This window comes from Aspergillus puulaauensis, chromosome 5, assembly GCF_016861865.1.
Source record: "Aspergillus puulaauensis MK2 DNA, chromosome 5, nearly complete sequence".
Classification (NCBI taxonomy): Eukaryota; Fungi; Ascomycota; class Eurotiomycetes; order Eurotiales; family Aspergillaceae; genus Aspergillus; species Aspergillus puulaauensis.
In genome coordinates this window covers 2,721,548-2,747,939 of record NC_054861.1, presented here as the reverse complement: position 1 = coordinate 2,747,939, position 26,392 = coordinate 2,721,548, and the positions used below count along the sequence as shown (strand labels likewise).

The 26,392-nt window shown below is 51.2% G+C and overlaps 9 protein-coding genes across 9 annotated transcripts; 6 read left to right on the top strand and 3 right to left on the bottom strand.

Moving 5' to 3' along the window:
* Nucleotides 1-57: 57 nt before the first annotated feature.
* On the bottom strand, nt 58-3,117 carry APUU_51047S (uncharacterized protein; the record flags this gene model as incomplete). The annotated part of the gene is made up of 2 exons (XM_041706112.1): nt 58-2,660; nt 2,808-3,117. The coding sequence occupies 2 exons, from the start codon at nt 3,115-3,117 to the stop codon at nt 58-60; spliced, it is 2,913 nt and encodes a 970-aa protein (XP_041558530.1).
* A 709-nt stretch (nt 3,118-3,826) lies between these two features.
* APUU_51046S (Arf family guanine nucleotide exchange factor SYT1) lies at nt 3,827-8,055 on the bottom strand (the record flags this gene model as incomplete). The annotated part of the gene is made up of 3 exons (XM_041706111.1): nt 3,827-6,270; nt 6,335-7,570; nt 7,647-8,055. The coding sequence occupies 3 exons, from the start codon at nt 8,053-8,055 to the stop codon at nt 3,827-3,829; spliced, it is 4,089 nt and encodes a 1,362-aa protein (XP_041558529.1).
* A 1,654-nt stretch (nt 8,056-9,709) lies between these two features.
* Nucleotides 9,710-11,526, top strand: ECM14 (M14 family metallopeptidase; the record flags this gene model as incomplete). The annotated part of the gene is made up of 2 exons (XM_041706110.1): nt 9,710-10,108; nt 10,165-11,526. 2 exons carry the CDS (start codon nt 9,710-9,712, stop codon nt 11,524-11,526), a joined length of 1,761 nt encoding a protein of 586 aa, XP_041558528.1.
* Nucleotides 11,527-13,255: 1,729 nt separating this feature from the next.
* On the top strand, nt 13,256-15,194 carry APUU_51044A (dicarboxylic amino acid permease agtA; the record flags this gene model as incomplete). The annotated part of the gene is made up of 5 exons (XM_041706109.1): nt 13,256-13,400; nt 13,460-13,477; nt 13,528-13,567; nt 13,630-13,797; nt 13,856-15,194. The coding sequence occupies 5 exons, from the start codon at nt 13,256-13,258 to the stop codon at nt 15,192-15,194; spliced, it is 1,710 nt and encodes a 569-aa protein (XP_041558527.1).
* A 648-nt stretch (nt 15,195-15,842) lies between these two features.
* APUU_51043A (uncharacterized protein) lies at nt 15,843-16,755 on the top strand (the record flags this gene model as incomplete). Its single annotated transcript, XM_041706108.1, has 2 exons — nt 15,843-15,966; nt 16,115-16,755. The coding sequence occupies 2 exons, from the start codon at nt 15,843-15,845 to the stop codon at nt 16,753-16,755; spliced, it is 765 nt and encodes a 254-aa protein (XP_041558526.1).
* Nucleotides 16,756-18,072: 1,317 nt separating this feature from the next.
* Nucleotides 18,073-19,218, top strand: APUU_51042A (uncharacterized protein; the record flags this gene model as incomplete). The annotated part of the gene is made up of 1 exon (XM_041706106.1): nt 18,073-19,218. The coding sequence occupies one exon, from the start codon at nt 18,073-18,075 to the stop codon at nt 19,216-19,218; it is 1,146 nt and encodes a 381-aa protein (XP_041558525.1).
* A 1,296-nt stretch (nt 19,219-20,514) lies between these two features.
* APUU_51041A (HoxN/HupN/NixA family nickel/cobalt transporter) lies at nt 20,515-22,207 on the top strand (the record flags this gene model as incomplete). The annotated part of the gene is made up of 6 exons (XM_041706105.1): nt 20,515-20,739; nt 20,797-20,807; nt 20,858-20,930; nt 20,979-21,343; nt 21,397-21,542; nt 21,597-22,207. 6 exons carry the CDS (start codon nt 20,515-20,517, stop codon nt 22,205-22,207), a joined length of 1,431 nt encoding a protein of 476 aa, XP_041558524.1.
* A 541-nt stretch (nt 22,208-22,748) lies between these two features.
* APUU_51040A (type-X family DNA polymerase) lies at nt 22,749-24,779 on the top strand (the record flags this gene model as incomplete). Its single annotated transcript, XM_041706104.1, has 1 exon — nt 22,749-24,779. The coding sequence occupies one exon, from the start codon at nt 22,749-22,751 to the stop codon at nt 24,777-24,779; it is 2,031 nt and encodes a 676-aa protein (XP_041558523.1).
* A 201-nt stretch (nt 24,780-24,980) lies between these two features.
* On the bottom strand, nt 24,981-26,347 carry APUU_51039S (uncharacterized protein; the record flags this gene model as incomplete). Its single annotated transcript, XM_041706103.1, has 5 exons — nt 24,981-25,395; nt 25,476-25,629; nt 25,695-26,004; nt 26,059-26,243; nt 26,299-26,347. 5 exons carry the CDS (start codon nt 26,345-26,347, stop codon nt 24,981-24,983), a joined length of 1,113 nt encoding a protein of 370 aa, XP_041558522.1.
* Nucleotides 26,348-26,392: the final 45 nt, after the last annotated feature.

Genomic DNA, 26,392 nt, shown 5'->3' with positions numbered 1-26,392 from the left:
AACATCTAGGGAGAATAGGCAAAATGCCAGAAACTGGAAAGAAACGTCCAGCAAAACTCAAGAAGAAAAAGACTCAAGAGCAACTCCTGCATGGCAGCAACCAACGCCCTCCACCACTTTCACCTTCCTCTCAGCCCCAACGTCCTGTACTACGGGGTCTGCGTCGACCTTCTGCTTTCCCTTCTTCTTTCCCTTCTTTTTCTTCTTTCCCTCTACCCTCTCGGGGTTGTCCTGCACCTGGACTCCCTGGTTCTGTTCCGCATGTTCGTCGTCGCATTCGCATGGGCCAGGTAAAACCTCACCATGATGACAGTACGTGCAGTTTTCTCCCTTGCACCCTATTCCAAAACATTTGTGGAGACCATCCATTATTTCGGATACCATTTCATAGGTATTAAGCTTATTCCGGCGGAACCTTTTCCGTGATTTCATTTGGGGAGCGAATTCTTCATAAAATAACTCGAAAAGAATCGCCACAAAATCCTTCTCAGGGTCCATACAGCCGGAGTCCGCTTGTCGTTTGTTATGTCTGCGGTGCTCACGATCCTCTCGACGTCTCTGCTCCATCTGCTTTATCCTCATGACAGACCGATAACAGCCCGGGTCGCGGCACACACCCGAAGGCGACATAGCGTCGATGTTGAGCTTCGGCGGCGCGGGATCCGGTCCGTCGACGATATCCCATTGTTGTTCAGTTCCATTACCGCCAGGGCGAAGACGATAACAAGACACCCGCAAGTATCCACTCGGCTTCGCATCCAGCATGAACAAAATTCTCCTGTCGTATTCATCGTCTTCTTTCAAAATTGGACCTGCCTCCATAGGAGTACTGAGACCCCTGTTTGTGGCTCCGAATCCCGGCATCATCGTCATGCACTCTTGCCATTTCGAAATCCGACGTTGCAATTTGCTCCCCGGTCCTTCTGAAATTATCGCTAGCTCTCTTGCCTGTTTGAGGAAGCAGCGCGCTCTAGCTAGGTCAGAATGATGGCCCGCGATAAGAGCACAGTTGACCCAGATATTGACGAGCCGGGGGTCGTTCGTCCTCACATATTGAGCCTGACCGGTCAGTGCGGCCGCAGCCTGGAGTGTAACAGCTGGTTTGTCGGCTATGTTGCCCGGGTTGTAGATCCCATTTACGAGACGATGGTATTTGGACAGCATTTTGTCGGCATTACAATCCGGCATCTTGCAGGACCGACAGTGACAGCGAAAGCCGAATCGCTGCATTGTATTCTTCTTTCTCATCTTTGCTGTTCCTCCTGTTTGCATGTACGGGATAGTAATCTCCTCGCCGGTTCGAATGCCTGAACAAGCGCGAATAATTGCCTTTCCAAGTTTTGGCTTCTTATCCCATCGTACCTGCCCATTCTCATCCGTACCATACTCAGTAGAAAGCGATAAAGTGCAGTTTGGAATGCACGCATGGTTCACCCAAGCCAGGTTCAGGCCCATAATACCGCCAACCCTCCCTTCCCAGGATATAGGCAAATGGTAGTGTTCCCAATTAGCTGTCAGAACACCAAGCCTTCGCTCACGGGCTGTTGGCCTTTTCTTTCCGGTCATTCTTGACCTTGCCATCAGGAGGAATGTTCTATACCAATCCGTGCCCATCGCCGTCGACTTGCGTTCAAGCATTACGTGAGTGTCATGGGGGGTCTTGCAAGCCTTTTCCTCACGCGACCATACAGACATGAGCTTATCCGCAAGGACGACAGACCCAGCGGGAATGTCCTGTGTGGCAAACAAACCCCAGCCAACACGTTCGTTAATGAAGCGTACCTGGAACGCATTCGTGATGGGCTCCCTGACCTCGTATTTGGCGTTGGGAGTGAGGTTTGAGAGGTTATCGATCTGAATATTAAGGCCACGGCCGCTTTGACCAGTCGTAAGATTGTGTTCGTTCATCAGAGGCAATCGGAGGAGCTCAGGCGGTAGCTCATCTAAAGGTAGAAGCGGGGGCATACTCGATGTCGGGGACGGAGGCGAGGGCAAGTAGTGAGAAACGAAGTCTGGAGGGCGAAGACTTATTGCGCCAGCATTATCTGCGTCTGAGCCGCCGGTCTGTCGAACACTTGGTTCTTCCTGCTGGTGCTGACATCCGGTTGAAGTGTGTTTGGCTAAAGCTTCTTTCTGGCTTTCGCTGTTGATGCTGTCTTGGCTCTCGCTATCAGGCTCATTCCTGGTTTCAGACACAAGTTCATCATCAGACGTAATCTTCTGCTCAGGTTCAAGTTTTTCATAGCCCCCAATTTTTGGATCAGACATAGGTTGCTGCCATCCATGTTCAGAATCTTGATCACCAGTAACTCCCTGTACGGATATAGATGTTTGGTCAGGGGTGGAGCCCTCTGTTGGCTCCGATTTCTGCTCAGACTCAGCCGTTTGTTCAAATTTCTTTTCCGATACATGATTTTTCTCGGGCAGAGACAACTCCTCATGTTCGGGGATGGACTCAAGCTTCCATTTCGATACAGAGATCGGTTCAAGAGCAGGCTTTGATTGAGCAGGCTTTGGTTCAGTTTCTTGTTTCTGGTCAGAAACAGACTCCTCCTCTAAATCGTCCGATGATGCCTCCTCTTCTGAAGCCTCCGACACTGAGTCAGGTTCAACCTCAGTCTTGGCTTCAGTCTGGACGGTTGTTCTAGCCCTTCTGATACCTACAGTAAAGCGAGATGTAGTCAGCTATCAATTATGTAAATGCAAAACACATCCTCTCATAAAAGAATCCAAAACCATGTCACTTCATCTTGTTTTTTCTTTGAAGCCAATGTAAACAGCAGTGCTATGATGTGAAAGGAACTCACGTGATCCGAGAAAACCTAACAACTCATTCATGAGAATCAAGAGGAGCAGCTCAACCCACTCTCTCACATTCCCATTCTCATTCAGTCTCGACACAATAGACGACACAGATGCCGTCCAGGTTTCAGCACTGATGCTGGATAGTGCCATAAGTGCATTAGTGAGAGTCTCGATGAGGTGCATAGGGAGTGAGGTTTGGAGGAGGGGATTGGCACCGATAGGTGCGAGTGAGGTGCTAGGTGAGGATGAGGAGATAGAGGATGTGGAGGGAAGTGAAGGGTTTGAGAGGTGGCTTGGTATGTTATTCTCCATTTTGATGGAGGCCGAGTGGGCTTTTGGCGAGGTTGTTGTTGTGGTTCAGAGAGGGGGGATGGTGGTGAGGATGGGTTTGGGGTGGGTGTGTTATGGGTAGAGAGGCAGAGACAAGAAGATAAAAGAGAAAGAGAAGAGATAAAGGCTTGTTTTGGGGGGAACTGGAAAGCAAAGGAGAGACGAGAGAGACGTACTGTGAAGCTGTGTTCTCGGCGACAACCAAGACCCATGACCACCAGATCACCATGGTGAACGAAATGAGGTGAAGATATTGAGGACTCGAGAGACCGGAGTAAATAAAATGTATCAATGTAAAGCACGGAAAGAATGATATGAATGATCATAATATGTTAAACTGTGACTTTTGAATTGCCCATACTATATGCTGTATTTACCATATATGCCATCCATGCATGCCAGTGCCGCCAACAAGCCCGTTGTAATAGTATACCGACCCAAAAAGATTGATAATCCCGCCCACTCGACCATGCAAATACCAATAAACAGTAAGCGGAAAGAGAAGAAAGAAGAGAAAATGTCAGACCACAGTCAACTTCAGTCTACCGAGTCGGCTCCGGCGAGGAAAGGCAAATGCAAAATAATAGAAGGCGCTGACGAGTAACCAAAGAAAAGAAAGGAAACGAATGGGTATAAATGTCGTCATGAGAACAAGAATTCATGGACTATGGTCGACTAGAAAGGAAAACATTCATGCGTGTACGGGCTGCGGTAATGTTGGCGTCTGGTGTTCATCGACGCCATCCTTCGACACTCGGGTCTGTCCCTCATGGATGACGGTTGATGGTGAAATGGCTTCTTGGGATATTGTGGACATAGCGCTCTCAGAACGTACTGAGCGCGTGTCTAGTTTATCATCAACCTTCTCCTCGGATAGCCTTGGTGGAACCGGAAGGTCCATTGACGCTCTCAAACCAGAACGGACGGATTCACCACCACTGACTAGATCTGTGTCGGACGCTCGCGGTTCTTCCAACGGAGTAGGCTTTCGAAGTTTGAGACGCTCTTCTGGCGGCATGTTCTGCCAGTCGGACCCAAAAGTTACAATCGAAGCCTTTTTCCCATGCACAGTGAAGCTGCCCCCCTTACGTGACAGGCCGCCCGCCCCTTCGCCTGTGCTCTGGCCGTCTTCCGCTGCAGCGCTTTGTGTGGAGTCTCGTTTCTTACTTCGGGGGTAATTCCCATGATGACCGCTGGATGAATCGCGTAATGTGCGGTGGAAGCTGTGGCGAACTCGACTCATCCGGTCACCCTGAGATCCATCATGCCCTTCATCCTTCTTTGATTCGGAATCCACACTCTCCACAGTAACGGATCCTTTGCGGGACGGTGAGCTATTCACATCCAACAATCCTGCCTCCCGCAGGAGACGTTCCTCGCCATCATCTAAGCTTCCGGGAAGCGTCAATTTGGAGGTCTTGGAAGCGAGACTCGCAGCATCCACTTTGCTGCCAGAACTGAGCACCGAAGGGTCACGCTCCAAGCTTGCTGGATGGGGAGAAGCTGATTTCGTTCGCTCTTGAACGTTATCAATTGACGGTGCTCTGCCCGCACGTAACAAGAGGTCAGGTGAAGTCACAGAAGTAGCAAGGCTAGGCCGACGTACGCCACCCAGGCTAGACGTCGGGGATGATATTTGGTTGACGGATGGTGGTTTCTCGGGGGGTATGCTGGGGGACTTGGCAGTCATTGGCGACACCTGCTTGTCCCCGTTGAGGTCTCCTGCAGCCGATTCAGACAGAGAGGAGTTAGATTTTGGTATTTGCAACCGGAGACTATGCGATTCGGGCGATGTTTGCGGTTGTTCATTCTCTATATCCAAATCGCGGACTAGCACCTCTCGGCGGCTTTTGGTACGCCAGATATCCTGCCTCACCCACTTGAGCTTCGCTGCCATACGGCCGGCAGCCATAATCAATTGCTCTCTTGCTCGCGAGTGGACAGGAGTCAGCACTTGTAGATGCCTAGCGTTCCTCAGAATTTCGTCTAGCTGCTTTTGGGTGGTGAATAGAGATTCATTGGCCTCCTTAATTTTCTGTTGAATCAATCGGTTGCGAGCCATCATCAACTCATCGCTTTCGGTGCTTTCACAGGCTGGGTCTTTATCCATGGACATCCGCGATGTATCAGACTTGAAGGAGGCCCGACGACTCATCCGATTCCGTTGGGCATCGTACTTCGTGACGGCCATGCTTTTAGTCCCAACTCCCGTTGTTCGGAACGCTGCTGCATAATTGAGTTTTGCCAGCCAGTCATTCATGTCCGCCTCATTGTTGGTCAAAAAGACTTCCTCAAGGGAGTTCCGGCGGACAAATACAAAGGCGTGCTTATGTTTCTTATAGCTGGTGTCAAGGAGAGCCACCGCATTGTCCGTAGACATCATCCCAACGGGGTTGAAATCGGTCAGCGGAGGTCTGAACACCACGCCTCGGCGACGTCCTTCTCTCCGATGGGTATCACACTGAGCCATTAAGGACTTTACCCAATTCACGTCCTTAAAGAAATACAAGTGGGACAAGGTCAGTAAGGCACCCCATTCCTGCCACGGAGATCGTGCCCGTTTCTTTTTCGGGTCTTTGCGCCAGAGCAATCCGACCTTGGCCACCTTGATATCGACCAGTCCGGGGTTGGAATCGGCAGGATTTTCCATGCTAGCTGGCATGAAAGCATCGGGTCGCGATCGTGCGGAGACAATCTGCAGGATAGATGACTGGGCAAAGGCCCGGTGCAAACTGTCCATGTCTGGTGGGCCTGTGGTTGGGTTGCAGTGGTATGGGTCTTCTATGTTCATGACATCCCTAAAACTTGGTCGCAGAGTGTCAAGTTTTCCATCCATAATTAGCGCGTAGGGGTCAACAGGTTCTCTGGCCACGCGTGACAAATTCTCGGCGCTTGGAACCCGAAACAAGGCTTTCTTGGGTTTCGCTAAGTGACGGGTACTGTGGTTGGAATCCTCGATGCGAATGAAAGGCGTGTAAGAGATATTCTCGTAAAAGCATTCCAAGACATCCTCCGCTACACCTTCGCCGCGTGTATTCTTGACATAATCTCCCTTCTGCATCTTGCGCTTGTTGTTCTTATTAAACACATCTGTGTGCAGGATGAGAATGGAGAAAGCAATAAAGTATGCTTGATCTAGATAGCGAGTTAATGCAAGTCAATATACAACCATCGATAAAAGGGTGTAAAGAGGGACTACCTGTAGACGCGAAGATTCCCGGGTTACACTCATGATATCGGTCTGCGAAGCTCTGGAGGAAACGATCGATCTGCTGCGTCTCCTTCGGTAGCTCCACTTCCATTAGTAGTTTTCTAATGGACATGTCGATAGGGTCGCCAAAGAAAGCAAACCCCCGCATGAACTTTCGCAAGGCGGTTTTATAAAACTCCTCGCCAGATTGGGAAAGGACTCCCGCAATCGCACTCTTTGGAATGTTCTCCTCGAGCCGTGAGAGGTATGTTGCGGGAGTGTCACCTTCTTCTCTCTTTGGATAAGACTGGACTTTCGCAAGTGGTGTTGACGCGCCTTTCGTGCCACTAGGTGACCCGTTGTTTCGAATATAACCAGGCTCCGAATTTTGCCTTAACCGTTGTGAAATACCGAAAATATCACCAAAACTTTTGCGGCCGGTGGTCGAAAATGAGGTTCTCCCAGATGAGGGTTGGTTCGGAGACGGTTGTTGGTCGGCGTCGCGCATGTTGGTGACCGAATCCAATGTCGAGGACCTGGTTCTGCTCTTAAACGGACCACGGGCCGACGGTGTAGAATGGGTTGAATGGGCGGAGTTGGATGAATCCTTTCGAGATATAGTCGGACGTGGGTTTGATAAACCTGCAGATGACCGTGAGGGAGACGGCAACGGGGAAATGTGATCTTGTCCATCTGAGGCGTCGGAGCCTCGAGTTGGCCCGTCAGGAACGGACCGAAACTGGGTTAAGCCCGGTGCATGTGTGTCACCCGACTGCGATTCAGTGGGTTTTGGTGGTAATGGGAATTGAACACGGTTTCTTTTCAGGCGGGGCATGCGAAATCGCTTATGGCTAGAAGTTGTGCCTCCGATAGGGGAGTTCGTTCGAGAAATACCATTACCGGCACTTTGATCGGAGCGAGAAGATTCAGAGAACCGAACATCCGCTACCGAGGAACGATGTGAATTGGGAGGTCGATCGCGACCACCACTACTCCGAATCGACGTTGTTGAAAGGCGTCCCGGCCCTTCGGTGCTGTTACTCGAGGTTGCCAACGCCGTATCCGCACTCTGCGATCCCGCCGAATCTTGAGATTGTTTTGCCTTGCCATTTGGGGCAGCTTGCTGCTCCGGCAGTTCGTCCATAGACAACTTTCTAAGGTCCGGAAGAAAAGTGAACTTTCCCTTTCGCTTTACGGGTTGGTCCAATTCATGACTTGTAGGCGCGGTAGTAATTATAGTAGGAGCTGTAGCATAAACGAAAACAACAACATTAGCAATTTGCAGGAAGCAGCAAGCCAAACCGAGCCACTTTTCACTTACGCGGAGGTATTTCGGGCACTGGTGGAGTCTGAGTTTCCCCTTTGGCGTATGTTTTGGATAATTGAGGATCAGAAGCATGACGCAGTCTCATGAGACTAAATCTATTCCCGCGCCGATTCAAGGTATCCCGACTGGAGTGTAGAGCGCTAGGGCTCTTGCTTTTGAAAGATGAATTCCCCGCAGCGGGGGCACCATTGTTGCCCTCGCCTGATTCACCTCGATCATCTTCTGGACCTGTGGGGGTGGCAGAGCGAGGGGAGGACTCGGAAGCTCTCGATGGAAGGTTGGTCGTTGAGAGCGTAGAGCGAGTAAGCTGCTCGCTGTGGCGGGCCTGTAGCTGAGGCTCGGCCAAGTTTCGTTTCGATTCACTGTCATATAACGCACCCAGTCGAAATCCTTTCCAATGCATGGCGATGGCAAGAGAGCCGAGCCTTAACTTATATTACCCTACAGCGAGGAGTGGCTGAAAGACCCATAAGCAATCCCTTCAATCACATCCGTACTTTTTTTGTATCGATGCGGTCGGAGGAGGCGTGTGTGCGAGAGAGGCGACGGGTTTCAGGTTGAATATGGAAACCACCACTAATAGAGAACAATTGACATTGCGAGAGGACGAAGCGGAGGTATGGAGGCAGTCGGTCAAGGCGGCAAGGAGGGGGGGAGAGCAAGCTGGCGATCGACGAAGCAGGAGTGAAACCGGGCGAAAAGGGGGCGAAGGGTACAGGTGAGCCGATCAGGAAGAAAACAATAAACGTAGCGGTTCCGAAGCAATGGTATAATGCAACCACCTAGACCCTTTTTCACATTTCTTGACCGTAAAATCGTGGATAGAAGAATGAGCTGAGGCGACGCGCAATGAGAGGGGAGATGACGGGCGTGGATGAACCAAGGTACTTTGTCGAGATTAGCTTGGGCGGGAGGGCCTCGGACAACAAAAAGTGTTCTATACGCGGGGTACCGATGATTCCAGAACAGACGACCGTCAAGAAAAGGGAGAGAAGGAAGAAGGGGTATCCGAGGGGAGCGAGGGAGCTGGGATGACGATGCAGGATGATGATGGTCGAGAAATTGGCGGGCCGAGCGAAACAAGACAGTCTACTGTCTGGGCGAGGCACGTGTGGTCTGGGCTCCAGCTCGCATACGGAGTACAACAACCAAAACCTATCAATTACGGAGAACTCGTAAGCTGTATTGTTCGTTTTCCATCCACATTGGATCCCGGTCATCCGGCTAAGGAACGGAGCACACAGTGCGTAGATGATGAAAAAGCTGCGTGTTGTTGGTGGTTGGTGGAACGGCTGTGGACTGCTTCTATTTTAATGCACAAGGTTGATTGCCTGACGAAATACAGACTACGCATGTTTTACGACTCCATGAGGCCAGGGACAAGATGACAGCATAAATCATAGAAGGCAAATAGAGTAGGCTTGCATTTGCAGATAGTGTAGCGATGATATATTGCTGACTGGTGGGAGGAACAATATGGTCTGAGAGCAAGAGCTGGCACGCGTTAGAATGATAGCAAAAGTGCCGTTGACTTCAGACCCAGGGAAAGAAAAGTCTGGACTCTGGAAGCTGCTTAACCCACAGCTTTGTGTGTTTTCTTCCTGGTCCAGCATCAGAGTCCAGACCGCGAAACTGGAGCAGAGCGAGGATGGAGACTCGGAGAGGGAATGGTCCCAGCGATTTGGTCCACTAAACCCAATCCGGAACGGAGCAGTTTCTGTAGTATCATTGCTTCGCAGAGCGCTCGGCTGGGAGCTGCTGGTAGAGGTCTCATTGGAGAGAATGTAACTCCAAAGCCTGGCAGGAATTTAGCATCCTTGATAATAGTCGAGCTATGATAACTGGGGTGCGGTAGACATGGTGCGATGAATACTGCTGCCTCAGGCACATGCACTGCCACATGCCTCCCAGCTTCCAAGAATGCTCTCGGGTCCGGGCCTCTCTCGTCTTCCATCCAAGTTCAGTTCTCCAATATTTCCATCATTAGTGTCTCTCCTTCTGTTCCCAGACTACCTCCAAGCTGTGGGACAATGATCCACTGAGGTCGTTCATATACAATGCGCTCTCTTCGGACGCTCTTGCATATCCTTCTGCTGGTTGCATTAGCGATAACGACTGCCGCAGTTCCCGCGGGCTCCAGCATCACTCCTCCACCCCCCGTCGAGCCTGTTTCTCTATTATCATCCCATTCCAACCCCCAGCGACCATGGATTCGCCTTCGAGACTGGATTATCGAAACAATATGGGGTATCCCCGACTCCAACACGGCCCGTCCTACACTCCACGATGATTCTGCCCCTCGAGGCTCGGCCCGATATGGCAGTGACGTCGTTCTTCGTTTCCAGGTCAAGGATACCAAAGAGGCAGAGACACTGGCAGAGGCGACCAATATCCTCTTCTTGGATGTTTGGGCATCTACCCCCGAATTTGTCGATATCCGGCTCGCTGAGGAAGTCGTACGTCACTCAATCTCTCCTCTGTAGTTTGGTATAGGGAATGCTAATTTTCCAAGATTCCTTCTTTGCTCGGCCTACTTCCAGACTCCCTCCAGACTGCTTACACCCCCCTCATCGATAACTTACCGGAGATTATTTATGCTACATACCCAACTCGTCGACCTCTCGGCCTCGATGAGAGCCCTATAACTAATCCCTCCGCTCGCGGGGCCCCCGACCTTTTCTTCCGGGACTACCAACCCTTATCCGTCATTCTCCCTTGGATGCGGTTAATGGCATCTATGTTCTCGTCGCATGTTCGACTAATAAACATTGGCGTTTCTTACGAAGGTCGCCAGATTCCCGCATTGCGATTGGGCACCGGCTCCGAGTCGGATACCGAACCTCGGCCAACTATTCTTGTCGTTGGCGGCAATCATGCTCGGGAATGGATAAGTACCTCTACAGTTACTTACATAGCATATAACCTCATCACCAAATATGGAACATCCGAGGCTGTTACACATCTGTTACGGGACTACGACTGGGTTTTAGTGCCGACGATCAATCCGGATGGGTATGTCTATACTTGGGATAACGATCGCCTATGGCGCAAAAACAGACAGCCGACCAGCTTCCGATTCTGTCCTGGGATAGACTTGGACCGGTCGTGGGCATTTGAGTGGGATGGCGATCAGACACAATCGAATCCATGTTCCGAGAACTACGCCGGAGAAGAGCCGTTCGAAGGCGTTGAGGCGCAACAGTTGGCGCAGTGGGCTCTCAATGAGACTGAGAATAATAATGCGCGGATTGTGGGCTTCCTAGACTTCCATTCTTACTCGCAACAGATCCTCTATCCGTTCTCTTACTCGTGCTCTTCAGTCCCACCAACTTTGGAAAGCCTAGAGGAGCTTGGCCTAGGCCTGGCCAAGGTTATCCGGCTGACCACGCACGAAATCTACGATGTCACCTCTGCATGCGAGGGTATTGTCACGCCTGTTGAGAAGTCTGCCAAGAGCTTTTTCCCCGTGGGTGGCAGCTCAGGCGGTAGCGCGCTGGACTGGTTCTACCACCAACTCCGAACCAGATACGCATATCAAATAAAGCTGCGCGACCGTGGCAGCTACGGCTTTCTTCTTCCGTCAGAGTACATAGTTCCCACCGGGAAAGAAGCCTTTAACGCCGTTCTAAAGCTCGGTCAATTCCTCGTGCAACAAAACGGAAAAACGAACATTAACTGGGATTCTGAGTTTCAAGTTGTCGACAAACCTTCTGCTCCTGAGCAATCCACAGGCGTTGATGAAACGGTCGAGAACCAGGAGCAAGACGAGGATGAGGATGAGAGCCTTGATGACGAAGTTTTAGAAGACTACGACAGTTGGGGACCACTTAGATGGGGTGGTCAACAAACGCTCGGATTCCGTCGACGTCGATAGCACGACGCCCCTGAGCCTATCGTTGTCTTCTTTGGAAATAGTTAGTTATGCAAGTTGGATGAATACTAATGATTAATGATTTGGGTCACCCTGGATTTGTATGCTGGTATTGTACAGCACAGGTATGTTTGTTCACGTTATCCACTTCGAATTATATATAGATGTTCATGAAATATTTATTAGTTTAGCAACTATCCACTAATGCATGGCCAGTGATGAAGTTGTATTACCAAAGCTCCTCACCTCTGGCTCTACCTGGTATCGATATAGAAATTAAATCACGTGGCACCCACTCGGTCGTGGGGAAAAGAAAGACGAGCTCGGGAACTGGCATCCAAAATGGCATTGGGCCTCACTGAGGCCGTTGGTGGCCTAACTGAAAAGTATGAATGTCGATAACTTAACAGGTTATGCTAGAGCAAGCCGAGTCGAGGCAGCCAGAAAGTTTACAGAGTACGGAGCACATAGTAACTAATGGTATAGTACCCTGAAGCTGAATCTGCCTTTCTCGTATTGATCTAGGGATGTCAGCCTACTGCAGGGCGGATCCAGCCCAAACATGCGAGCTACTTTCTGTATGTATTCGTTGGCACGAGTCTGCCTCGTGCCCTGTGCCCTGGAGGCTGGAGCCGCACAAAAGGTGAAATAGGAATTCGAATAATAGTACCATTTGACTAACTATTCAATCTCGTTGCATGGGTGGTTTCAAGGGCAGGAGGAGATAACATCAGAGGCCGTTACCTAACGGTTTGCATGTAATTGGCTGGGTGGTGGCCCCATAAGCTTCCAGAACACGGAATCCCTCGTGGTTATCAGCTGGAGCGAGAAATTAACATTTGCCAATCTGGAGATACCGCGGTTTTGCCACGACCGTAAGTTTCTCTTATGCTTGGCGCCAAGTTTGTTGACGAACGATTTCTGGTATTTGCCCTTTTGCAGCACGAAGCGAGGCGATGCCAAAGCAGGGCGTCTTGTGATACGAAGACGGCAAAAATAAACACGAGGGAAAGTTCACTGCGCCTATCAGTTGCGTCAAGAGCAGGCCAGCTGTTGTCAGTGCCAAGCCCGGGCCAAGTGGGACCGTATACAGTAAGGTGGTATCGCTTCCCCATCGACAATCTGGAGTCTGGAGAGCATGTAACGTAACTAAGATAATATGCTTAATTCCAGTCTCCAGATTCCAGAATTCGACTGCCATGCCAGTGCCTGATGAAGCTGAAGCAGATTGCCGTGGTTTAGGTTTGGTGTCTGTTCCTGTACAAACCAGCCCTGGTTCCCAACCATGAATCTTGTCCCGTCAAGCATTGTGCTTATCAGCGTCGAGGTGCCCGGTGACTGTGGTCAGATGGGCAGCTTATCGCGGGGCAAGAGCATGGCGGTGCCAAGCTTATCCGCTCCAAGCACTTGGCCTCGTTTGGTGCAAGCCACAAGCTGCTGAGACTGAGCGGCGATGCTACCTCCCTTTCGAGTTTCGGGCCCTCGCAGCCCGGTCAAGGAAACCAGTCAGGTCAGTCGAATTGCTGTGCGGAGAAATCAATCCTCTTATCTGCAGCCATGCGAGTGAGCCTGAGCGGCTCAGCCTCGGCGGGCCATTCGCGGAGGTTGTGTCGCCTGCCCCCGGTTATAATTCACTCTCCCTCCTCTCCTTCCTCCTTTTCCTCCCCGTTCGCTTCACATCCTTGCGTCTTCCTTTCATCAAGCTAGGGTTGCCTGAACTTTTGAAAAAGACATGGGCGTCGAAAAAGACGACGGGATCTCCGTCGCTCCTAACAATGCCGTCTACGATGTTTCTGCCACTGAGAAGGGGGTCATGGAGGTGCCCCGGGAGAATGAACTTCATCGTGCGCTCAAGGCGCGCCACATTACTATGATCGGTGAGTGATGGCTTTACTATCGCGTCTCACTTTCGGACAAGCTAACGAGTCGCATCTAGCAATCGGTGGTGCTATTGGTATGTCATTTAGCCAGCCAGCCAGCCTCGTCCCCGGCTAATAGTTTCAGGTACCGGTTTGATCATTGGAACTGGCGCGGCTCTTGAGAAGTAGGCAAACTTGGCCCCCAAACTCAATACACCTGACTGACTGTGCTTGCCTTTGTTGTTAGGGCCGGGCCTGGTTCAATTCTGATATCTTATGCCTTCATGGGCTTCATCGTCTATCTTGTCATGTGTGGTCTCGGAGAGATGGCCACTTGGTTACCTCGCTCCTCCGGCTTCACTGGTTACGCTGTACGCTTCTGCGACCCTGCGTTGGGGTTTGCACTGGGTTATACGTATGTCGCGGAATATATCGTGATGAGGGATGATGGGCCGCTAACAACGCTGTGGCAGGTACTGGTTTAAATACATCATCGTCACACCAAATCAGTTAACAGCCGGCGCGTTGGTTATTCAATACTGGTTGCCCGCAGAAAAAGTCAACCCGGGTGTATGGATCACCGTATTCCTAATCTTGATCATCTTCATCAACTACTTCGGTGTCGGATTCTTTGGTGAATTTGAGTTCTGGCTTTCGTCGTTCAAAGTTGTCGTGATTATCGGCTTGATATTGCTCTCCTTCATTTTAATGCTGGGAGGCGGACCTGATCATGACCGCAAAGGCTTCCGCTACTGGAAAAGCCCGGGTGCCTTTAGATCCTATATCGACGAGGGCCCCGATGGTAACGGCAGCGATGCCGGTCGTTTCTTTGCCTTCTGGTCGACCATGGTTTCTGCCACATTTGCCTATCTCGGCACAGAGTTGGTCGGTGTGACTGTTGGCGAGGCCCAGAATCCCCGAAAGACGATTCCGCGCGCCATCAAACTGACCTTCTATCGTATCGTCTTTTTCTACGTGATCAGTGTTTTGCTGGTTGGCACTCTGGTTCCCTACGACCATCCGAGACTCGAAGAAGCAAATAGTGCGGGTACTTCTTCAGCCGCCTCGCCCTTTGTCCTTGCCATTGAAATCGCCGGTATCCCCGCACTTCCCCACATCTTGAACGCCTGCATTCTTCTCTTCGTCTTCTCCGCTGCCAACTCTGATCTTTACATTGCCACTCGAACCATTTATGGTCTCGCTAAGGAGGGCAAGGCACCTAGGATCCTCACCAAGACTGACCGTCGTGGTGTACCGTTCGTGGCTCTGGGCCTCTGCGCACTTATTGCCTGCATTGCCTACATGAACGTATCGAGCAGCTCAAAAACCGTGTTCAAATACTTCGTGGACCTGGTCACCATTTTCGGTCTACTCAGCTGGATCTCGTTGCTGGTTACCCATATCTTCTTCGTGAAAGCTCGCGAAGCCCAACAAGTTCCAAAGAGCGATCTTGCCTATACCGCCCCCCTCGGTATTTGGGGTTCTTACTTTGCCCTCTTCTGGTGCATTGTTGTCTCTTTTACTAAGAGCTTCGACATTTTCACTAACGTCAATGATTCATTTGACTACAAGACTTTCATCACATCATACCTGGGCATCCCGCTATATCTCATTCTCATTTTTGGCTACAAGCTTACCACCAAAAGCAAGCGTGTCCTTCCGCACGAGGCGGACCTCTGGACTGATAAGGACATTATCGACCGCGAGGAGGCTGCATATCTTGCCCAACAGGAGGCCAAGAAGGCAATGCAGAGCAATAACAAAGGCCTCGCCGCATGGTTCTACAAGACCTTTATTTCCTGGCTGTTTTAGCCGTGGCCACGGTGTCTGTTTCATATTTATACACACGCGATATGTATGGTGTAGCTATGAGAAACACGCAGTTTATGATTGGAAACATATAGCTTCAGGTTACGATTTGCTGTAGTCGCGTAGTCAGCGTAATAAATGTGCTGTTCGGGTTAAATATATAAAGTCCCCGGTAAGTACCATTTCCATCGGGTCTGGGGACCGGAGATATCGCTGATCCCTGCGGAGCACCAAGCCTAGCCAATTATATGTATAGTCAGTGCAATCATATGCTAAGAACACATCTTCAATATTGCATTACAGAGACAATTAAACATGTTATCATATTACTCAGCCATCTCGGCCATCCGCAACAATAGAGAGATCCTCCAACCATGGATCCCACCCGACAAGTCCCAGATATACTTTCCAATCCTCCGCACTTTTACTCGATGCAGTCTAGCACTACCAGCCAACTAGATCTTGGCGGATTCAAACAAAGAACCGCCGAGATCCACCGCGGACCATAATGGAAGGGTGTCAGTATGTAGTGCTGGGTAAGTATCCAGGACCCTCCCGTTGATGACATTTTTGCTACACTGGGTTTTTCTCTGCTACATTACCATCTAAATTAGGATCCTTTCATCCAAGAACAGCAGCATCAACTGAATCATGTCCACCATCACGAACCTCGCTTACCGTACCGGCAACGCCGAAGACAACGCCGAAGATAACACCGAAGAGGCAAAGAAACAGCGCAGGCGCCTCCAGAACCGGGTGAACCAGCGGGCTAGAAGTAGGTTCCATCCATCCATCCACCGTCCATATCCCCAGCCACGAGCGGACTTGTGTTACACACTGGCCGAATAAGCCATTCAAGCTGTTTAAGACGGGCAGGCGAGAGGTATTAATTACCTATGCTTACACTTGCGTAATTGCAACAGGACAGCGGCTCCAGGAGTCAGCCGCAGAGGACCAGGACCAGGGAAGAGCAAAGCGGCCGTACCGAGTTGATAGGTGGCGCGTGGAAGAGCACGGGATTACCGGTACAGTCGTGGGTGACCAGAATCAGGATAGTAAGAATGAAAAGAAGAAGAAGGGTCCCGAAGGTGTTCTCGCGGTACAGAGTCAAAGTATACAACCAGAACAGCCACAGGGTTTCAATATCGATTCCCTCCACCCACGTCAGAACACCATGTCCACCACTAAGCTCGCCGTCTCCATCTCGCCAGACCACCATCTTCTCCGGATCATCCACCTCAATGTCTTCCGCGGCCTGCAGCAGAACAAAATATGCCTGTGGCGCTTTACGTCCTATGAGAGGCTTGAGAAACCACAGATTTTCTGTGGAATCGATCCAGACCTCTATGGGTCGTCGCTGTTAACGCTCCGTGCTACGAGTACAACTACAACTACGGCTACGGCCACGGCCACCAAGTCCACTCAGAGTAAGGATAAGAAGAAGGACGATTACTCTCTGCTGCCGGATACACTTGTCCCCACCGAGACACAGAGGAGCCGCATCCACCAGAGGTGGATCAACACCTTCCCGTTCCCGCGGATGCGCGAGAACTTGATTCAGTAGGAAAAGTATTTCGATCACATGGAGTTTGCGTGCGACGTGATTGGGATTAACACAGGGAATAAGAAGAAGAGGCTTCAGTCTCTGGCCGGAAGGAACCCCAATTCTGGCTCTGGCTCTGGCTCCGGTGCCGTTGCCGTTGCCGACACTGGTTCGGATCTAGTAGATGTAGATTCGCTGCGCGGTTTACCTGGGGGCCCGACTTTGCGAGGCGATGGCATCCTTGATGACGAGCTCACGACCGACCGGAGGGGACTTATTCTCTGGGGCGAACCGCATAGAGCAGAGAGTTGGGAGGCAACGCCTGGATTCCTGCGGAAGTGGATGTGGACTATAGAGGGTTGCGATGAGCTGATTGAGTCCACTAACCGGTGGAGGAGGGTGAGGGGGGAGGAGCCGATTCGGATTCAAAGATGGCGGTCTGAGACTGGCTTTGCGTGAGAGAGAAGAGTTGGATGGGACAAGGCAGACTGTCTGTTGGTTGACTGAGTATAAGCGCCAGGCCAAGACTCACGATGGTTTAGCGCGGGCTGTCAGCAGGAGCACTGGAGACGACCCCGCTCGGAGGATGTGGTCTTTTTTCTTTTCTTTTCTGTTGGATCATAATAGTATTTGTCTGTGGTCTTCGTGAAGCATTTCATCAAGGTTCAGTATCTTGTTTCGATCTCAGTCGTCACGCGGGGTCGTGCACAAGACATACAATGTCTTTGCATCCAACAGAGTTTCTGGGTCTCGTCCCGCGAGAGGCTGATTCCAGACTCGTATCTGCAGAGTGAACTCGGTCTGCAAGAGTCTGCATGATTGCCAGGCAGCTCAAGACATCCAGCGCGTAAATCCAGGCAAGGAACCAACTGCCAACACGCGGGTTTCCAACGGCGTCGAGAGAGGAGTTCACCATCAATGAAATTCCCAGCAACAAAGGTGGATTGGCCAGGACCCTGTCTGGACGGGTTCAGATAGCGAATTACAGAGAGTAGCGACAGTTTAGCGGACTCGCGATTGGGGATTTGTGGGTAGCGTGTGCTGTGGCTGCAGCAAATGTGCCTTGGGCTGCGCATTCACACTCGTGGGCGCTTAACTGGGGGCTGCGCCGCTGCTGGTTGGGTTCCGCTGTGCCGGGTCGCTTTGACAGCATCGCTCGTTCTGAGAGAGAGATGTGTTGGCGTGTTGTTCCCCTCTTTGTGGTGTAGTTCGTCTGCTGCTGCTGCCCCTGAATGCTGGGGTTTATTTATCCATTTTGGCCCCTGCGGCCGCTGCATTGCTCTGTGCAACTTGCTCTCTCCCAAGTCATCTCCATCATAGAATATCCATCCGTACATCATGGTCGCCATCCGTCTGCCTCGTCCAACAGGCGTCTACGTCCCCAACTCTCCCCGGAGCGTCACCTCCGACATGATCTCCTCTCCTCTCGCCGCCGACTTCAACTTCGACGCCGAAACCCTGACTCCATCCATCATCCCCGCTCTTGAGTACATCTCCTCCAAGCTCCAGCAGAAAACAAGGCATGTCACCCTCCTCGTCGGCCGCGGAAAGCCCTATCCCACAGGCCGACCGTCGGACCTCATCGTCATCCCCTCTGCTACCCTCGAGCCCTCCGTACACCGCGCCCTGGCTCGCATCTTCGCCAAAGCAGCACAAAGATTCTCACTCGGCCAGAGCTGGTCCGAAGCTCTTGCGCGCTCGCAGTACGAACGCTCAGCGAACAAGTACCTCATTGAGCGCTCGATCTTGCAGAACGAGGTTGTGTTCAGTCGGGAGGGCCTGACACTGCTCAATGTCGACCGGATTTATACGTTTAAGCGTCGTCTTTGCATTCTGTCTACTTCAAATTCCGCTTCACCTTTGGCCTCCGCTTCAAATTCAACAACACCCAACCCACGCCGTGACTCTTACATTGGCTCCTGCGTGCGCCTCCTCCACCGCACTATCCAGGACTTCAATGGCCGCCCGTTCAGCAAGGCTTTCTTCCACCGTGTCTATGAACAGCTGGATGTTGACGACTCTCTGCTCTCGCACGTCGCAGATGCCTACAAGAAGCAGTATAAACAGGAGGGCATCGTCGTCCCTCCCACATCAACTGCAACTACAACTAAAACCACAGCTCCAGCATCAGCTCCAGCATTAACTCCAGCACCAAAATTCCAAGAAACCAAGCCGACCAAGCCCATAAAATCCCTCAAACCAACCAGCACAGTAACAGTCACCGCCGTAGCCGAAAAGAAAGAGTTCAAGAAAGCCCTAAAGTCACCCGTGCGCGCGGTCCGGATCCGCAAGCAATCATCGGGCCCTCCACTCTCAGGAGCAAACAGTGCTACAAGGCGCGGGCCCAAGACGCCCCTGTCGGCGTCGGATGTCACGCCCATCACGCGCAACGAGTGGAATTTGCTCTTTGGACCGGATTTTAGGAAGAATAGGCCTGTTGTTACCAAGTGGACGCCTTCACCTACTGTTCTTGCTGCGGCCTGATATTCACTACGCCTGCAGTATAAGACCGACGTTTAGGGTTAACTGTTTTGGTGTTGGATTTGAGCGGATGGATAGATACTCCTACACCGTGTTAGTGTGGATGCAGGGTTGAGATCCCTAGAAGGGTTCACGTCCGGCGAAAGAGTACTCAGCATCTCCACTGCTGGTGGGAGATCACTGAAGCATGACAGGCATCTCTGCATGGTCAACCACACTGAAGCTGTGGTCTATATGGCACCAGCTTTCCCCTGGTATATGCCAATTCCATAGCAATGCTTGGGGATTCCACGACCTAATGACGAAACGAAACGAAATTAACTTCATGTATATAGTTGTTGAAAAATGTAATACTATGCTATACCCGCCACAATGTGGGTATTTAAATTGAGACTCCAATTCTCTATACTTTGCGATGTTGTTCACAGCGTCTTGTAACCCGCTGTTTACGGGTTCTTTACCATATTATGGGAACCTGATGTACTCCCGGAACGCCGAAACAGGACCAAAGAAGCGCCAATGGTCCTGCTGTGGGGACATCGAGACCGGATAATGGTGCGTCGACCGGGAAGACTCCCTCCTATATACGATTAGGGTCTTTTCTTTACTTTTAATTGGGTGATATGCTGTATATCTTCCTCTTGGTGTTTATTTGGGTATTATAACCGACCGTGCGTGGTTGGTGGACCCGCTGTTGCCAGGCTATGACTGAGCCATACCTTTAGTTTCTATCGGCTGCTGCTTCCGCAAATTAATAATTTGACTACTACTCTGTGTTGTTGAGAATAGTCTGTATCAACTACCACGACCTGCATACAGCGACGATGTGGACATATTCCCGTCCAAACTCTACTGCGGAGGTGATATGCAATGCTTCCAAGTTCGAAGCCAGCTGGCAGGTGTCAAAGCGCAGTGCGCACATTCTTATGTAAATCGTCAGCTAAAGAAGCTTTTTTCGCCGAAACTGGAGCTCCTTCGGCGGAGGACGCCGGATCTGTCACGTGGTGGGGGGGCAGCGACTATATTTCATGAACCTTGATGCCAGTGCAGTGGTCATGAGTTTCTATCTGAATAGGAACGTCAAAAACACCTGCAGAAATAACTTAGTGAGTGGCTGATCCAGACAGTCATAGAGTGACGCACTGACAACTGACAAACTGATAGTGATAACGCATGCGGTCTTATCGCGCCCCACTCTGGTTCCCCTCATCTGTTGACGGCAGCCCTTTTTTTTTTCTTTTTTCCCCTTGGTTTCTCGGTTGAAGTATTCTAGTTCATTTCTTCAAGCCTGTGGCTGCAATGGCAGAATCCTTAATCCCAGGCGACAACACCGTCGTCGAAGTCGATGCGCAGAACCAAAGCGACGACAAGAAATGGACCACGGCCAAGTCGCTCATCCGCCGCGCCGAGCACTCGCATAGTCGCCTGCCTGGGATTCGCAAGATCCCGCTGCGCTCGATTGGGGTGATTTTTCTTGTTGCGTTGGTGAATGTCTTTGTGTGGATTGCTGTTGCCGTTGTTTTGGTATGTTGCTTCTATAACTAGGAAGTTGGGATGTGAGGCTGACTTCTGCTTGTGTAGCGATATCATCCGTGAGTTGAGCTATCCTTTAATCTATATGTATAAGAGCTAACCTGCCAAGATCTTTGGTTTCGAATGCCGTGTTGTCATATACTCTCGGTTTAAGACATGCATTTGATGCAGATCATATCTCGGTATGCGCTTGACGATATCCAAATTTTCGCCAGTGTCTAACGATCCAGGCCATTGATCTAATGACCCGGCGACTCCTGGCCACAGGACAGAAGCCTGTAACTGTTGGGACATTCTTCTCGCTGGGACACTCCACCATCGTCATTATCACTTCAATCGTTGTAGCAGCCACTGCTGCAGCTGTATCTTCCCGCTTCGACAAGTTCAGCACAGTAGGCGGGATCATCGGAACGTCTGTCAGTGCAGCATTTCTGATCCTGCTGGGTTTGATGAACGCGTATATCCTGTATAAGCTGTACAAGCAGATGCAGAAAGTCCTGAATCTTCCGCCGGGACAGGAGGAAGAGGCGTGGAAGATTGAGGGCGGAGGCATTCTGTTCTCCGTGCTGAAGAAGATGTTCAAGTTGATTGATCGGTGGGTAGTTCTTTATCCGTAATCACGGATACTCGGCTAATTTGACTTTACAGGCCATGGAAGATGTATCCCCTCGGTATTCTGTTCGGACTTGGCTTTGACACCTCATCTGAGATCGCCCTGCTCGGGATCTCGTCTATCGAGGCTGCAAAGGGGACGACGTTTTGGGTTATTCTCATATTCCCAATTCTGTTCACAGGTAAAGCTTCACATCCACGCAAATACGAATGTAAAGAAACTAACCGACTTACAGCTGGAATGTGTCTCCTCGACACCGCAGACGGAGCCCTAATGCTGGCCCTCTACGTCCAACCAGCCACAAACTTCCTCCCGCCCAAACGCACCGCCTCGACCACTTCACAGACACCCCTCATGGACTCAGACGAACCAATAATCCCATCGCAGAACCACCGCGACCCCGTCGCATTCCTCTACTACTCCATCGTATTGACAACCCTAACCGTGATCGTCGCCATCGTGATCGGCGTCATCCAACTGCTAACGCTCGTTCTGAACGTCGCCGAGCCAACTGGTCGATTCTGGGACGGCGTTCAGACGGCCGGCGACTACTACGATGTCATTGGTGGTGGAATCTGCGGGGCGTTCCTTGTTTTCGGCACCATTAGTGTGTTCGTGTATAAGCCCTGGAGACGGTGGATTGCGAGAAGGCATAAGAAGCCTATTGTTGGCGGTAGTGATGAAGAGGGCGGCGAGTACCGGGATGATGTTACGTCTGAGGATGGAACTGAAGAGAGAACCGGAGAGTTGGTTTCGGGGGTTAATACGCCGCTGAATGAGGGGAGGAGTTCACCTGGGGTTACGTATGGGTCTGTTAGTGTGCAGGCGAAGGGGGATACTAGATAGAAGTATCTAGGGTATAGTAATGGCCGTTGACTTATATAGTGGGAGGTAGCTGTTTGGTTTGGTTACAAAAATGTTAGCAGGACGTGAGAATAATTCAAAAGTGGGATGCTGAGACTTGGAAATCTATATAGTTAATGCATGCCTCAGGCAGCAGGGATCTACTTGATGGGCCGACGTCATCCCTCGCTTGAAGCTTCCGCTCAACTTAACCTCAATCAACGCTTTACAGCGCACAACAATCTCACATCCTGAGGGTATACGAACACTGATGCGCCAAATGGAGTCTATCTACCGACACCTCGATGTCCATCAATAACGCGCCGGCGCAACAATACCCCCCAACAATTTCCCCGCGATCCGAATACGATGCCGCCAATCCCTCCATCCCAATATCAAGCGAATCTCTCTCTCTATATAATGAATTTAAACGGCCTGCAATAGAATACCCTTTATGACGCGATCAAAACATATTATATATACCCCATACAAAATAATAATGCTACAATATTATAATAGCTAACACCCCACTGAAAATCCGACCATGTCCACAACAACCGCAAGCTCCACGCCAGATCCAGATCCAAACCCAGATCTAGACCCAGGCGCACAGTCAGGAGGATTCACACTCTCCGACATCCCGCCAATATTTGTCCTCCCAACACACCTAACCCTCGATGCGCTGCACCAAGCAGAAGAAATTCTCATCCAGCACGGCGCACGCTTAACCTACGATGTCTCAGAGGCAACACTTATCCTCGGGAAAGTCGGACAGAAGAAGCGCGCAGCGCTGGAGCTACGGTCGCGGGGAATCTGGACAGAGGAGGTGGCGCCTACACCTACACCTACACCTGAGCCTGGATCAGCGGTAGAACCGCCCGTGAAACGGAGACGGATAGGCACAGCAACAAACGCGGCGGCCGCAGAAGAGGTATACCTGAGCACAGAGGATGAGAGCGAGGAAGACGGGGTTCGTGGCCGTCAGCCTGCAGCGCAATTGAAGCATCCACAGCTGACGACGTCGGAAAGGACAGTACCGAGCGCGTCACAGTTTCAGAAGGATAAGAACAAAGGGACAATTAGAGTTGTGCGACTGGAGTGGTTAACAGAATGTGCTGAGGCGCAGGAGTTTCTAGCTGTTGATCCGTTCATGGTTTATTGCGCGCGCAAGATAGAGCGACCGGCGACGAAGAAAGATAAAGATACTGCGACTTCGCAGGCTATACTTGATAGAGCGAAGCAGGATGCTTCGTTCAAGGTGCCGTTCTCGACGACGACGACGAGTCCCAGGAGCAGGCAGCGGGATGCAGTATCGTCTGGTGGTTCTAGCCAGCGTCAGCCGCCAAAGCTGTATCGGACGACGACGTCTGAGAATGAGGAAGCGGAGCCGTTGCCTCCTCCGCCGGAGTGGGTTCAGAATCATGTCTTATATGCATGCATGCGGTCTGCGCTCCTGGATACGCCCAATGAGCGTTTCATCCAGCAGCTCATTAAGATAAGGACAATCCGTGAACTCAATCTCGACGAGATAGGCGTAAGAGCATACAGCACAGCCATCGCAACAATCGCAGCCTACCCGTACGAAATCCGGCGTCCATCACAAGTCCTCTCCCTGCCTGGCTGCGACCACAAGATCGCGAACCTCTTTTCCGAATTCAAATCCACAGAAAACGGCACCCTTGCCGCCGCAGAAGCACTCGACAAAGACTCTGACCTCGTCACGCTCAATCACTTCCTCAACATATGGGGCGTAGGCCCCAAAACGGCCCGAGACTTCTACTACGCACGCCAGTGGCGCGATCTCGATGATATCGTCGAACACGGCTGGAATAGCCTCTCGCGCGTGCAGCAGATCGGCGTAAAATATTACGACGAGTTCCTGCTTGACATCCCACGAGACGAGACTGAGTCCATTGCAAACACAGTACGCAAGCACGCCAATGCCACCCGGCCCAATGCGTCCTACGACGGCCGCGGCGTCGAATGTATCATCGTTGGAAGCTACCGCCGCGGCAAACCCGTCTCGCACGACGTCGACCTCATCCTCACCCACCGCGACGAGAGCATCACGCACAATCTTGTCGTTGACGTCGTTGCATCCCTCGAGGAAGAGGGCTGGATTACACATACCCTAGCCCTGCATTTGACCACTTCGAATCGTAACCAGCAACCCTTGCCCTACCGCGGCGACAGCGATGGGAAAAACCACTTCGACTCGCTCGATAAGGCCCTCGTCGTGTGGCAGGACCCTACGCCAACCCACCAACCCAAGGAGAGAACAAATAATAACAACAACCCCCACCGCCGCGTCGACATTATCATTTCCCCCTGGCGAACAGTGGGGTGCGCCGTGCTCGGCTGGTCCGGTGACACGACCTTTGAGCGGGACTTGCGGCGGTACGCGAAGAAATCGCGCGGGTGGAAGTTTGATTCCAGCGGGGTGAGGGAGCGCACGACTGGCGGGCAGGTTATTGATCTTGAGCATGGGGGTGAGACCTGGGAGGAGCGAGAGAGGATGGTTATGGAGGGATTGGGGGTTGGGTTTAGGCCTGCTGAGGAGAGGTGTACCCGCTGATTCACCTATAACATAATATATCATATAAAGCCAGTTGGAAATGAATAGGATTGGAACTACCAACATGCTGTCTGGAGCTAAGAAATGTCACAATTTCCATCGGGGTGGCTAAAGAGATTAACATGGCCTTTAAAGATATCTATAAAATTTTAGAATTCAATGCACAGGACAACTCTATATTCTATATCAAAGTGTGTACGTCTAAGAAACCTCCTTCAACACCCCCTCAATAAGCTCCTTACTCTCCCCCTCAATCTTAACAAACAAACCAAGCGCATCCCTCATCCTCGCACTCGCAATCGGATCAGCCGAAATCGCACTCTCCAGATTCGCCCCATCACTCGCCAGGTAATCAATATCCGTGCTCGCAAGCTTCCCATCCCAATCAGCCGCGGCAAGCGGATCAGCACCGGCCAGATGCCGAAGACGCTTCGGGGTCGCTGACACCGAGTTCTGGTGCTCGGGGTATGCCGGTTTCGGGACGTCTATGACACCAGGTGCCTGGGAGGACCCGTCGTAAGGGAGTTTCGCTAGTTCGGCGAGCACCTCTTGTGAAACGGTTGCAGAGTCCACGCCGATTTCGCCTTGTGCGAGGGCTTCTTTGGGGCTTATGAAGCTGTTGTAGATTAGGTTATTATTGATACCACCAACGAGGCTTGCTTTAGTATGATAAGGGTTTAATAATGGCAGTCTTACTTGGCGTTCTTGATTAGAGGCTGCGGCTTGCCTGTTTCCTTGTATAGGCGGCGGTAGGTCTCGAGCATTTGGAGCAGTCTTGCGGACATGGTGTGCTGGGTTGCTGGGTCCTCGACGTTTGGCCAGAGACTAAGGTCGAGGTTCGCTCGGATCTCTAGATAACTATTAGCCACCGACTCTTTCTGTGGACAGCCAAAACGAAGATACGGCAGGTCATACCATTAAAATAAGGGCTAATAAACAAACATCCCGCCTGACTAGCCGCAATAGCCTGCGCTAGCGAGAAAACAGCCGTGCCTAGAGTTCGAATGCCCTCTGCTTCCAAGATAGGACAGACACTGAGCGCTGGCCCGGTGCTGGGGATCTTAATGCAGAAGCGATCCTTTGAGATACCCACGGACTCGAATTCCTTGGCGTAGAGTCGAGCGTGCTCAAGGACTTTCTGGGCATTATAGGCCTGCGAAGGCGATGCTTGCAGGAGAACACGGCCTTGAATTAGGTCGATATTTTTCTTGCAGAGGAGTACGGCCTAGCAGACGTTAGTATCGTGCTAGGAGGTGGTTCTGGGATTGATGCAGCTTACAGCACGAGTATAGACAGCCAACCAGTCGCGGTCTTTGTATTCTTGGGCAACGTCAAGAAGGAGTTGCCTGTTACTGGGGTCGCTCATTCGTCCGTGGACGTGGATCTGGTTGCTTGTCATGTCATGAGGGACGATGGGCAGACTCTTGATGAAGTCTGGGTCCATTGCGTCGGCGTCAACGTTGACTAGATGGATTTAGTATTTGGACTTCTGTATACGTGCACTCAGAGCATCAAACACCTTGTTCCTCTAGCTTGTGAAGCCATGTTGGGACGGTAGTGGCAGCCATATTAAGAGCTCGGAAATACCCCGATGGTCAATGGAGAGATTGATT